This window comes from Cavia porcellus, unplaced genomic scaffold, assembly GCF_034190915.1.
Source record: "Cavia porcellus strain 051 isolate PalLab524CR breed Dunkin Hartley unplaced genomic scaffold, mCavPor4.1 scaffold_11, whole genome shotgun sequence".
NCBI lineage: Eukaryota > Metazoa > Chordata > Mammalia > Rodentia > Caviidae > Cavia > Cavia porcellus.
Genome location: NW_026947494.1, coordinates 69,350,794 through 69,364,332, shown reverse-complemented (window position 1 = coordinate 69,364,332; position 13,539 = coordinate 69,350,794). Strand labels below are relative to the sequence as shown.

General features: G+C 42.2%; 1 protein-coding gene across 4 annotated transcripts in view; it reads left to right on the top strand.

The window, feature by feature from the left end:
- Nucleotides 1–13,539, top strand: part of Chd7 (chromodomain helicase DNA binding protein 7) — a 182,449-nt gene that overhangs the window by 166,544 nt on the left and 2,366 nt on the right. For 3 of the 4 annotated variants that reach the window (XM_063258452.1, XM_063258453.1, XM_063258455.1), the window contains 12 exons: nucleotides 1,010–1,139; nucleotides 1,492–1,564; nucleotides 1,720–1,774; nucleotides 2,453–2,681; nucleotides 2,928–3,136; nucleotides 3,255–3,926; nucleotides 4,847–5,007; nucleotides 6,557–6,784; nucleotides 7,132–7,575; nucleotides 10,768–10,989; nucleotides 12,083–12,223; nucleotides 12,449–12,553. In XM_063258452.1, coding sequence (XP_063114522.1) covers nucleotides 1,010–1,139; nucleotides 1,492–1,564; nucleotides 1,720–1,774; nucleotides 2,453–2,681; nucleotides 2,928–3,136; nucleotides 3,255–3,926; nucleotides 4,847–5,007; nucleotides 6,557–6,784; nucleotides 7,132–7,575; nucleotides 10,768–10,989; nucleotides 12,083–12,223; nucleotides 12,449–12,553 — 2,669 coding nt within the window. The remainder of the gene's footprint in view (nucleotides 1–1,009; nucleotides 1,140–1,491; nucleotides 1,565–1,719; nucleotides 1,775–2,452; nucleotides 2,682–2,927; nucleotides 3,137–3,254; nucleotides 3,927–4,846; nucleotides 5,008–6,556; nucleotides 6,785–7,131; nucleotides 7,576–10,767; nucleotides 10,990–12,082; nucleotides 12,224–12,448; nucleotides 12,554–13,539) is intronic. The other variant, XM_063258454.1, reaches the window with a different exon arrangement.

The following is a 13,539-nucleotide window of genomic DNA, read 5'->3' as shown; positions in this document are numbered from 1 at the left end:
TGCTAACTCTGCCAGCCAGTGTCAGAGTGGACGGTGGGCTTAACCTCGGCTATTAATCTGTACAAGTGCCTCCTGGGCTTTGTTCCAAGCAATATTTCACAAATGTCAGTGCTGAGGACTTGCCGCTCCCCCGAGTGGGATGCAGTCTTGTTAACTTTGAAAGGCTGGGGATGCAGAACTGGCATGATATATACAGTGAGCGATTCCTGATTATAATCCCAATTCTCTGGAGGTCGAGAAGGTATTCTCAGCAGCCCAGCCTGACTAAAGGGGAGAATGATGGCTTATAAAACCTTTCATGATTACAGTTTGGCTTGCGGCTCTACAGCAGTTAGAACGTTGTGTGTAGTACACATCCTAATTGAATTGTGCTGTTCTGCCTATGTACTGCAGCCACGTTTTGTGAGCTCAGCCTCAAAATCATTTTCCTGCAGTGCACTGTTGGGATCTGCCATTTTCCATCTAGTCAACTTGGGCAGTCAAAAAGCAAATTGCAGTTTGAAAACCATAGAGGGAACAGTGTCATCTTACTGACATGCATCATCTTAAACCTAATCAGACAGGTTTGTTGGCCTTACGTATATGGGGATTTTTCAGCCAGCCATGCAAGTTACTGTAGGACTACAGCGGTTCACAGGGAGGGAGGGATGGACTTGGAGTACCCTGCAGAGGTCATCAAGGAACATTTTGGAGCCTTTAAAATGCAAAGCAAAATTAAATCTTGGGAAAATAGGGTCAGCAATCCTCCCTGGCACACTGCTGTTGTTGCGAACCTGTTTGCTATTTGTATTTGTGACAGTTCTGACTTTGTCCCTGAAGTGTGGCTCGGCCCCTAAAAGCTTCCCTAGAGTGAGCACACTGTTGAATAGAGCCTGCTCAGTTCATCATAGATGATAATCTTCCTTGAGAAGCAAACTTGGTGTGTCGTGGCAGTGCTGAGACTTGGCAGTGATGGGGCCTATCTTTGTTTCCGTGTGTGTCCTCTGTGGGGCTGATGGGCATGGCACAGGCTATGAGAAGTACAATTCCATGCGAGCTGACCCCGCGCTGTGCTTTCTGGAACGAGTTGGTATGCCCGATGCCAAGGCCATAGCTGCCGAGCAAAGAGGAACAGACATGCTAGCAGATGGCGGTGACGGGTAAGAAGGACATTTTAAAATTTTAATAAACTTTATGTCAGTGTCACATCCATTGGCAGGATTCATTTCTTACATTGTACTGTGCGCTGCATTGCGTTTGATTTGAACTTTACTGATGTTTACCAGTATATTCTATCTGTGTACATCATGACAGTTTAAACAACATACATTACCTAGATAATCTGAAGTTTGTCTTTACCAAGTGGCATCTCTAGCCCCATTCTGCCACGGTTACATGTTTTAAAATTCCTTCTGTAAAGGAATTCAAAGTAGCATTAGGCAGATTGTTAATTCTTCCCTACCCTAACCCCTTACTTACCAGTGTGATTTAAACTGTTTTAAATTTTTACAGTGGAGAATTTGATAGAGAAGATGAAGATCCAGAATATAAACCAACCAGAACACCATTCAAAGATGAAATAGATGTAAGATCTCGAATACATTGACTTTCACAGTACCGTGAAAGCATTATGTGCCCATATAAGATTTGTTAAACTTTATAGATAATGGCCTTTTCTTTAACAGATAAATCAAACAAAACCTTAAAATAGGTCTGTCTTTTTTTTACTTTGCTTTCAAGGAATTTGCAAATTCTCCAGAGGATAAAGAAGAACCCATGGAAGTACACGCCACCGGTAAGGAGTGGGAGAAGCACATGGGGTGAGGGAGGCATCAGGCAGCAAAATTTGTGTGCCAGGGCCTCGTGCCATCAAAAATGTGTAAGTAGGCATCTATGTTATTTTTCCACACTGACCCCTCTCTTTAGTGAATAATTTTAATTCTTAACTGTAGTTGAGTTTTCATTACATTAATTTTTTTCATAGAATGACTTTTAGATCAAGATAATTGATCTATTTATGTTCACACTAATTAGTAAAAAATTATAAGCATCTTTAAAAATATACCTCTGGGGAATAGGGCATTTGCTAAGTATTTATCCGAAACACTGCCAGCTTGTTTAGAATATTGACCTTGTACTTAATGAAAATCATTAGGCAACAATTCTGTCATTATTTGGTGTGTTCAGGATTATTGTAAGTGTATTATAGGAGAGACCCTTACAATATCATATTCATGTTGTAAAGTGTATTTCTTTATGTGAGGCTGATAAGTGTCCACCCCCCTGGAGTTAAAAAGCAATAGTTTATAATTTCTATGCTGCTATTTTTCTTTATTCGTATTTTAAGATGAAACACTGAGATGTGTTTCCCACACCGTCATTTGGTGCTAATAGTCATCTTGCTTGTTGGAAAGCCCTGTGCATTGCAGGATTGCAGCAGCATGTTTGAGAACTGTCTTTCCCACCTCCCCAGGCAAGCACGGTGAGAGCAGCGCGGAGCTGGGCCAGCTATACTGGCCGAACACCTCCAGCCTGACCACGCGTCTGCGCCGGCTCATCACCGCCTATCAGCGCAGCTATAAGAGGCAGCAGATGAGGCAGGAGGCTCTGATGAAGACGGACCGGCGCAGACGGCGGCCCCGGGAGGAAGTGCGAGCCCTGGAGGCCGAAAGGGAAGCCATTATATCTGAGAAACGGCAAAAGTGAGTTTCTTCAAGGTTTGGCTCAATTCCTCGCGTGTTCCCTACTCTGTGCCCTTGTAGGCCTGTGAGAGACCACAGTCATGTGTCAAGGACAGTGAAGCAACGACGGCTCACTGTAGCAAAGCTGTCTGAAGCCCACCCTGAAAGCAATGACCCTGGAGTCTGAGGGGAGGGGAAAAGAAACTGTCTACCATTTTCGTCAAGCGTGAGTCAGTGTGAGTCAGTGTCTTTTTTTTTACTTAATAGATGGACAAGAAGAGAAGAGGCTGATTTTTACCGTGTCGTTTCCACCTTTGGAGTTATTTTTGATCCCATGAAACAGCAGTTTGACTGGAACCAGTTCCGAGCTTTTGCCAGGCTTGACAAGAAATCTGATGAGAGTTTGGAAAAATACTTCAGCTGCTTTGTGGCCATGTGTCGGCGGGTATGTCGGATGCCCGCCAAGCCGGACGATGGTGAGTATGTTGGCTCATAGCATTCTTTGATGCACAGCACTGCAAGGTGGCATAAGGAAGTGCACACTTCAAGGTGTGGTTGGGGCTTTTCGAATAAACACGAGTGCTTGTGTTACAGAGCCACCCGACCTCGCCTCTCTGATTGAGCCCATCACAGAGGAGCGAGCCTCGAGAACTCTGTACCGCATTGAGCTACTGCGCAAAATTCGAGAACAAGTCTTGCATCACCCACAGCTGGGAGAGAGGCTGAAGCTCTGCCAGCCCAGCCTGGACCTGCCTGAGTGGTGGGAGTGTGGAAGGCATGACCGGGACCTGCTGGTAGGCGCTGCCAAGCACGGGGTCAGCCGGACAGACTACCATATCCTCAATGACCCGGAGTTGTCTTTCTTGGATGCACATAAAAACTTTGCTCAGAACCGAGGTGCAGGTAGTGTCTCCTCCTTGAACCCACTGGCAGTAGGCTTTGGCCAGACTCCTCCAGTCATTGCATCAGCTCACAGTCATGATGAGAGGGTGACAGAACAAGCTGAAGGCAAAACAGAGGAGTCAGAAAACTCCACGGCCAAAGAGAAGTCTGAGAGGAAAGAAGAGGAGGAAGAAGCCAACAGCAGGGGCAAGGACAGCAAGCTAGAATGTGAGACCGAAGCCAGCTCGGTGAAGAATGAGCTGAAAGCGGTGGAAGGCAATGCAGAGCCTGGGTCCAAGTCTGTGTCAGAGAAGGGCTCTGAAGTGGATGAAGAAGAAAAGCTGGAGGACGATGACAAATCCGAGGAGTCTTCCCAGCCTGAAGGTAATGCCTGGCTCTCCAGCTTAGCAGTTTTCATGGTATGGGATGCGCCATGTCAGACCAGCATGCTTTTTTAAAAGAGTAATCAGTGTCATTATCTTCTGTAAAGGAATAATTTCAGTTATAGTTAGATGTATTTTTATTTTTCCTTTTGTATCATCAAACATCTTTCAGTGTAAACTGAAAAGAGTTGTGCACACGTTAATAACACCTGGTTTAAGAATGCAGGTTAGGGGCTGGGGATTTAGCTCAGCAGCATAAGCATTTGCCTTGTAAGCAGGCAGTCGTGAGTTCGATCCCCGGTACCGATTAAAAAAAAATAAAGAATGCAGGTTAATATCATAGTCAAGTTTACTAATTCCATATAGTGTTAATTTGTACAAATGTGAGGTAAGAGTCATACACAGTAAATATTGTTAATTATTTTAAAACAAATGATGCTTAATTTTAACTTAGGTAAATAGAGTATAATCTGAAAATAGCTTTTTTTTTTTATCTAAGTCACAGAAACTGACACAAAGCAGAAATAAGGACTGCACTGTACCATCTGCTGTAGTGGAACCTTTAGTAGTAGACAGAACCTTAGCCCTTTCCCTGTGCAGAAGAATGGAGGCTTTTGGGTCAAGAGCTGTGGTGGCTTCTCAGCTTCCTCTAAGGTAACCAGTGCAGGGCCAACACAGCTAGTGATGGAGCTGCGGAAAGTCTCTGCTGCTTCACCTGCGAGGCGGAAACAGCACCATTTGTGCTCCAGTACCATTGTAAGCTTTTTACAGCAAAGATCTGCAGAAGGCCCACCCTAGACGTGTAGTAGATACTCAATAAAATGGAGCTGACTGGAATTCCTATTCTAAACTGTGTCCTTTCTGACCTCCAGTTTCAGAGGCACTCTGGTTGTGAATAATGCGCATTAACTCGTTTCTCAGCAGGAACTGTCTCTAGAGGGAAGAATTTTGATGAGGAAAGCAATGCTTCCATGAGCACTGCTAGGGATGAAACCCGAGATGGATTCTACATGGAAGATGGAGACCCTTCAGTGGCTCAGCTCCTTCATGAAAGGACATTTGCCTTCTCATTCTGGCCCAAGGTTGGAGGGGTTTTTTTCTTTGTTGTCATTTTCTTTTATTGATCTAAAAAGAGCCAGACAGAGGAAACCTTCTCAGCTTGATTTTTGTAATTGTAAGCTAGACTGATTCAGTGCATGGAGACTGTAGTTTTTTAGGTTTTTAAAGACTCATCCAGAAGAGCCTGTTTCAGAGTAGGATGAAGGGACACAAAGTCTGAGACATTCAGAACGGATCTGTGTGTGGCTTTGGCTCCTCAGGGCTGCTCTGGCCAGTCCCTCACCTTGCCCGGTAGACTCTGTGGGTTGCCGTGTTAATGGAGTCACCCTTTTGAAAAGTAAAATGTGTAGACCTGTAAAACTGTGTGCGTTAAATCTCTTCTGTCTGAAATAAGGCTTTTAGATTAAGACAACTTCATATAATTGGAACCCTACTATTTTCTTAACTAAAGAGGGCAGGAAGTTGACCCAAATGCTCTAATCCATCATGAGGTCATTCCAAATGTACTTATCTGTAAACAAAGGCAAATGGAAATTACTTTTTTGGCTAAATAGCATAATTTTATAATAAATCTCTGTGTCATTTGGGTCTGTCTTCTAGAGTGGGGAAGTAATCACCCTAATCACCATAACAGGGCTGTCTGATTGAAAACACAAAAATAAACTTCAAATGCGTCATCTCCAGGCCAGTCTTTAGTGTTAGTATGTTTAAGAAGCAGGGTGATGTTTTGGACTGAGGAATGTACTGTCAAAGAGATTGTCTTTCTGTCCACACCCCTTCATTTCCCATTAAGTTAATCTCCTTTACTGAGTATAGAAGGGAGTTTCCCACATCAGTCAGAAGTTTGTAGTAGTAGGCACTTTTAATCTATAGAAACTTGGTCTGGGAGCTGTAATTAGAAATTTTAACGTGCACGCTTCAGTGAAATTTGAAGCAATACTAGGTAGGGAATACAAACTGACACTCATTAGGTGTTCCTAGGTTGGTGCTCATTTCATAATGCTGAACTTTATTAATAGTGACGCTAATGATGTCCCCTTTCCTGGGACACACTGTGCTGTGGCCTGTGGATCGGAAGGGCCAGTGTCAAGGTGCTAAGTGTGGGCATTCACTGTCTCCATTGACATTCACCAGCAGCTCTTAGTGGAAATTGAATGAGGGTTACTTTTAAAATGTCAGGCTTGCATCCAAGTGTAGTGGCACACATCTGTAATCCCAGGACTTGGGAGGCTGAGGCAGAAGGATTGCCACAAGCTCAAGCTCTAAGCTACATGACGAGATATCTCCAAAAAACAAAAAAAAGTTATTTTAATGTGGTTATGTTTTCTGTTTTATGTGGTTCAATATTTATAGTTAAAAATAGTTTTTTTATTGGAGCCACATAGGGCCGAGTAAATTTATTTCAGTGGGTTTTATTTATTATTTGTTTTTTGGCTTTATTTTGTTTTCCTCCTCTGTCCCCAGTTGACTTCTGTGTATTATGATGCTCTTCAGCATCATGATAGTATCTATCCTTAGTAATTTTAGCCAGGTCTTTGTTACAATGTCCCGTGACTTTTCTTCTCCCTTCAGGATAGAGTAATGATAAACCGATTAGACAACGTCTGTGAAGCAGTGTTGAAAGGCAAGTGGCCAGTAAACAGGCGCCAGATGTTCGATTTCCAGGGCCTCATCCCCGGGTACACGCCTGCTGCCATGGACAGTCCGCTGCAGAAGAGGAGTTTCACTGAGCTCTCCATGGTTGGCCAGGCCGGTGTTGGTGGGAGTGAGGACATCACCGCTTCTCCTCAGCTGTCAAAGGTAAGGTAGCAGGTGTTCGTTTGTTTGTTTTTACAGTTTAAAGGACAGCTGTCTTAAGTCTCAGCTCAGGTGAGAGCTGCATCTCACTAGTCCTGCTTGTTTTGTTTGCATGTTCCTTGTTTCTTTGAGACGAGGTCTCACCATGTTGCCAAGTTGGCCTCAAACTCCTGGGCTCAGTGATCTTCCTACTTACCTCCCTGAGTAGCTGGAAATGCTGTACATGGCTGCTGGTCTCTAGTTATGAATGACTGATTTATTAGACTCGATGTTCCTTCCTTCTAGGGCCAGCCTGAGGCAGCTACAGTTTTGACTCATTGCAACCCTATTCTTTTGGAATTTTTCAATAGGAAGATGCCCTCAACCTTTCCATCCCTCGCCAGAGGCGACGGCGGCGGAGAAAAATTGAAATTGAGGCCGAAAGAGCTGCCAAGAGGCGAAATCTCATGGAGATGGTTGCCCAGCTGCGAGAGTCTCAGGTGGTCTCGGAAAATGGACAAGAAAAAGTTGTAGATTTATCAAAGGCCTCAAGAGAGGCAACAAGTTCTACCTCAAATTTTTCATCTCTTACTTCAAAGTTTATCTTGCCTAATGTCTCAACACCAGTGTCTGATGCCTTTAAGACTCAAATGGAACTGCTCCAGGCAGGCTTATCTCGCACACCCACCAGGCACCTGCTCAATGGCTCCCTTGTGGATGGAGAGCCTCCCATGAAGAGGAGGCGGGGGAGGAGGAAAAATGTGGAGGGCCTCGATCTGCTTTTCATGAGCCACAAACGGTCGGCACTGAGTGCAGTAAGTTGGAAAGCTCACTTCTGTTGCTTGTGCCCGTGGAGACAGCCAGTGACCCTGCAGTGATCACTCGGCTGTGTGCCTCTCAGCACTGTCACGTGAAAGTTGTCTTCTTCCACCAAAGAAACGGAATTGCAGTGAACACAGTCATGGTACTGAGCCGGAGAACTGTGTTGATCACTGATACAGATCACTTGGTCTGAGCCTAGTGTAGTTTAAGGGTTTGTTCTTCCCCAGGTTCTGATATATTGATTGCTTTCAGAAGAACAGCTCAAAACAGCATATTTTTCTGAGCCTAGAACGTTAGTCTTTAAATTCTTTAGGTGAAAAAAGCTTCTGTTTTTAAAAGTATTGTGCCTTGCAAGTATTCAGTCAGTATATATGTTTCGTTTCAGAGCAAAGAGTTGTGTTCACAGGCAAACCAGTAACTGAATGCTCCAACCTCTATAACTGGATGTTTATAAAAGTGGATCTGTGTCTTTCTAGTCTAGGTTTGAATGGAATGCATGGGCCAGTGAATTTCTTATTTCCTTTTTCAAATCAAAAGAAATGAGTACAATATATCAACTTTTTTTTCCTTTATTTTCTTCAACCATCCCATCCAAAAATGTGGCATTTTATTTACTGATAATGAGGATTTTAGCCCAAGCATCCCATTACATCATTCCATGCATTCCCTTCCTAAAGGGTCAGTTAGTGCTCAGTATCCTGAGTTTGTCATGTTGAAACCCCAATTGATAAAGCCACACTTAAGCTGCCCACCCTGAATCTTTCCATAGCACTGGACAGTGCAGGGAATACTAAAGTCTGAGATTGAGGAAATGCAGTAGTTTTGACGCATTTCTCCATATGCCTTCCCTTTTAATCCTTGCTCACTTTCTATTTCTTCAACCTAGAGAAAACCTAATTTAAAAAGGTAGGAAAATAGGGGCTGGGGGTTTAGCTCAGCGGCATAAGCGCCTGCCTTGCAAGCAGGCAGTCGTGAGTTCAATCCCTGGTACCGATAAAAACGAAAAAGACAAAAAAAAAAAAGGAAAAGATGGTTGAAAAACAACAAATTAGATTTGTCTCTTAGTGGGATCTGATTAAAACAGAAATATCTAGGATATTAAGAGTAACTTTCAAAATTGATTAGCAGTGCACTAATTGTAATAATGTTTATAGTTGTTAGGGTTACCTCTAGAATCTTACAGTGCAGTAACTGTGACTTAGAATCCATTTCTAGGGTTGTGACCTTCAGGCAGATTGTATCACTACAGCACAGCTTTCCTGCATGAAGCTACTCTAGCACTTTGATAGACTTTGTTTATAGAAAACGCCTCTTTTGTATGAGCTTCAGCAAATTGAGGGGTTCCTACAACTTGATCCTTACCTTCATTTCCTGTCACGTTTAGTGTTTGCATTATAAGGCAAACATGTCCATGCACCAGGTGTTAGAAATTAACAGTGCAATCAGGTGATATTCTCCTTTTACAAAGTTATATGTACTTTTTAAAACTAATTTTGGAGTTTGGGGATTCTCCATTTGGTTGTGCATGTGGATAAAATACAAGGAAAGTGCTATTTAAAGTACAAATAAACTCGTGAAGAAACATAAGGTTAGCAGAATGAAAGAGGACACATCCTAACGTCTCATATTTTGTTAGCCCTCTAACTGGAGGGCATTTCATTCTACCAAGAACAGTAAAGATGTTACAACAGCATCATGGAAACGGGCCTTGTTTTTTGTGGTAGGCTCTAGGATAGAAAGAGTAGCAGCCTGTGCTGGGAAGTACTGGCACTGGGAAAGTAGCTTATAGGGTGAGATAACAGATAAATGTATTGAGCATCCCTAATCATCCAAATAAAAGTATCAGAACTTCTAAGTGACTCAAAATCTGAAACTTTTTGAGTACTGACATGACATTAAAAGTAGGAAATTCTACACCTGACCTCATGTGAAAGGTCACAGTAAAAACAAAGGTGCAAGGGCTGGGGATTTAGCTCAGCGGCATAACCTGCGTAGCAAGTGTGAGGTTGTGAGTTTGATCCCCAGTACCACAAAAAACAAACAAACAAAAACAAAGGTGCAGTAAAAGCTGCATAAAATTACCCCAGGCTACAGGTAAAAGGTGTATATAAAACAAATAAATGTTTTATTTAAATGTGAGTTCCATACCCATGCAACTATTTCAAGATCCAGAAAATGCAAAGTCTGAAACATTTCTGGTTCCACACATTTCAGGCAGAGGACCCTCAACGTGTGATGCTGTATCATAGTTGTATGTGACCGAGTCATGCTCGGAAGGCTGAGAGTAGAGCAAGGGAGATACGGAGAAATCCCTAGAGAGGATCATGCTTGGTTAAGTTTTGAAGACCGTGTTGGAGTAGACGCTAAGGCTAATGGGGCCTCTCAGTCAGTGTCTGCTGAAGTGAAAGGTTTTGGTCAGGAATGGTGAATAGGTGAGATGCAGCAGATGGGAGCTTGGAGAATGCAGGGTGCCATTGTGGAAGACCTGACTACTCTCCTGGAGAACTCAGGCTTATCACGCAGGTGCTAGAGTCCAAGTTATTAAAGTAGTTTCAGTAGGGGAGTGATGTGGTGTGAGTTTTTTAACTGGACAGAGCTGTGTTTTAGAAGACTCAGTCCAGTGTATCAGCGTGTAGATTGGATTGAAAAGTTTCTGGGACTAGGATCATGAAGTTGTAAGATGTGGCAGGAAAAGACAAAGCCCTGGGAATGGGGAGTCGAGTGTCTGGAGATGCAAAGAGCAATTAAGTTCCAGTTGCTGTATGTCAGTAGAATATTGTCTTTCACTAGAGTGTTTCCACACATGCATGACACAAAACCTTACACCAACAAAATTATGCCATGCACAGAGTGCTTTTGGAACATTATCCAGGGGTTCCCTGGGAGAAAATGAAAGACTGCATTTCATGCTTATCAAGCTCAGACCCCACCTTGCATGTTGTTGACATAGAGACTTGCTTAGTGTCTGTAGCCTTTCCAGACTTTGAATTTCCTACTAATTGTACATTGTGAAGAAGAGTATAAAGCTATCACTTTCTAACTTAGTAGCCATTCCAAACTGCCATTGTTTCAAGTAACGTTTTTCCATTTCTAGTGAAAGATCCTAGGAGAATGTTTTCTTGGGATAGGGCATTGTCAGGACCTCTCTTCCTTCGAGAATTCAGGCCATTGTCAAATTTCTGCAGGAGGATGCTGAGGTGACCAAAGCTTTTGAAGAAGATATAGAGACTCCATCAATAAGAAACATTCCTTCTCCCGGACAGCTGGACCCAGATACACGGATGCCTGTTATAAATCTTGAAGACGGGACAAGACTGGTGGGGGAAGATGCTCCTAAAAACAAGGATTTAGTTGAATGGCTGAAGCTGCATCCTACTTATACTGTTGATATGCCAAGTTATGTACCAGTAAGTATTACAGAGATAGGACTATGCCAATCCACTTAACTCCCACCCAACGTGGACATCCCTGATGACTGAGTCCTCTTTGCCTTTTGTTTGAATGTCTTTTGGGCTTGAAGTTTTTGTTGCTGTGTCTTCTGCAGACAGAAGTTCTATCCTGCTGAAGGGCAGCCTCACAAAGTTACCTGAAGATGTCTGTTACTCATTTTCCTTTCCCACCTGACAAGCGTGACTTCTTTCATTTTTCCTCACATGATACGGCTTCCAGGTGTCCCCATTATTGGGGTACCAGGCTCAGATGCACCTTCCTTGGACTTCAGATAAGGCCCTTCCAGCCAAAGAGTTGTAATGCTATTTACTCTGGATATTTTAACCAGTTGATTGTATTAACTACTACCAACTCTTGTGTTTTTTGTTATGCATTAGACAGTTAATATCTCCAAGTGGTTGGTCATGTAAACTATTTGCTAGCCAGTAACACAAATCTTTTACTTCATTTACTATGTAATTGATTTTCTTTTTAATTTAAATGTTGGGTTTTGTGATTTTTATTGAATTCATCCTGGTGTTCTTGCTACCAAGAATATCCCATCACCTTTGGCCCCAACAGGACACTTTTACCTGCATGGACAATAATCTCCTTTTTTCAGATGCGATATCGTCTGTGTTCATTCGTGTCACTGACTAGAAATTAATGAAGATGTTATAGAAAGCTTCTTTTAAAAATATGAAGCTGGGCTTGGGAGTCACGCCTGTAATCCCAGTACTTGTGAGGCTGAGGCAGGAGGATTGCCGTGAGTTCAAGGCCAGCCTGTACTATATAGGGAGACCCTATCTCAAAAAGTAAAGCAAAAATCTGATTTGGTTTTACTTTGGAACAGAACCTTTAAGTGGAGTTGTTAATTAAGCAAATTCTCAACCTACACATTTGTTTGGTTGATGGGTGGGGGATCCTTTCAAAGAAAAATACTCTTTTTATTATTAAAATGGTTCTGGACACTTTCATAAAAATTGAAAATGACTTGACTGATCTCCTTGGCATTTGTATAGAAATCAGTACTAAATACAGTTGTACTAAATATCTTTTTATCTTTTGCAGAAGAATGCAGATGTGCTGTTTTCCTCATTTCAAAAACCGAAACAGAAAAGACATAGATGTCGAAATCCTAATAAGTTGGATATAAACACTTTGACAGGAGAAGAAAGGGTGCCTGTTGTCAATAAACGAAATGGGAAGAAGGTAAATGTTGGAAAATTCAGTTGATCAATGTGTATGCGCTTATCCTAGAAAAAAGTGGTTTTATCCTGCCATCATTTAGGAGGAGGAGGAGTACTGTTTCTTCCATAGTATGTGTATGTGTGTGGTAAGCAGGTGGATAGGTAGATAGGGCAGGAGGGGAAGGGGCAGAGGGAGGGGGAAGGACTGGGCGTGGGTCTTTAATGTCTGCTCCACGCCTGTTCCCAGATGGGCGGAGCCATGGCACCACCTATGAAGGAGCTGCCCAGGTGGCTGGAAGAAAACCCAGAATTCGCAGTTGCACCAGACTGGACTGATATAGTTAAGCAATCTGTAAGTACAAGCTCTGTGTGTCTGTCAAGACAGGTACTCAAACTTGTTTTCTTGAGTCTCTTTATTTTCTGTTGGCCATTATTTATTAGGACGTAACTTAGTATTAAAAAATTGACATAACAGATTATTTTCATACATCATTAATATATCATTTCTTACATCAGTACATCATAATCTGAAGTGAATTAATTTGTCAACTCTGATTTAAAAAGCTGTATAGAAATGCGCATTCATTGTCTTGGAGGGTATATTCAGGTAACTTTTATGATTTATCTGTACAATCATATTTATGCTAGTTGAGACCACTAACATTCTTATTTCTGAATTTACATATGTAAATAATACAACAATTCTGCCTAAATTTTTTTGCTCTTAGTTTCTTTTTAAATTTAATGGCATACTGATTATTTTTGTTTGAATTATACAATAAAATGGACTGTTTCCTTTTGGTGTATAGTTCCATCTGTCATCACACGTACACAGTTTTGTGAACTGCCACCATGGCTAGAATAGAGGTCTCCCCAGCACCCCAGGATGCTCCTGGGCTCTGTGCTATCCTCTCCTGTCATCCTGGGAACCTCTGACTGCTACTGCCCTGTCCCATCCAAAAAGTGTTGTGTTTTAGGAAAGGTAATAAGTGGAAGTATAAAGTATGTAATCCTCTCAAACATCTTCCATCCTATTGCAGTTCATCCAAAGGATTGTGTGTCTCAAAAGCCTGCTTTTTACTCAGTAGAGTCCTCCATTGCCTGGGGTGAGCCCCAGGTATTAGTTCAACAGTCCACTGAAGAATTTCCAGGTTGTTGTCAAATTTTTGAAATTAGGAATAGACTTGTAAACATCTCTATGAAGATTTTGGCATAAATATAACTATCTAGAGCAGATAACTAGACTGTAACCTAATTTCCCATATTTTCCTGTTACTTTTTTCCTATTCTGACTTTTGAAATATCCAAAAGAACACATTGAAGTATATAAAATATCCT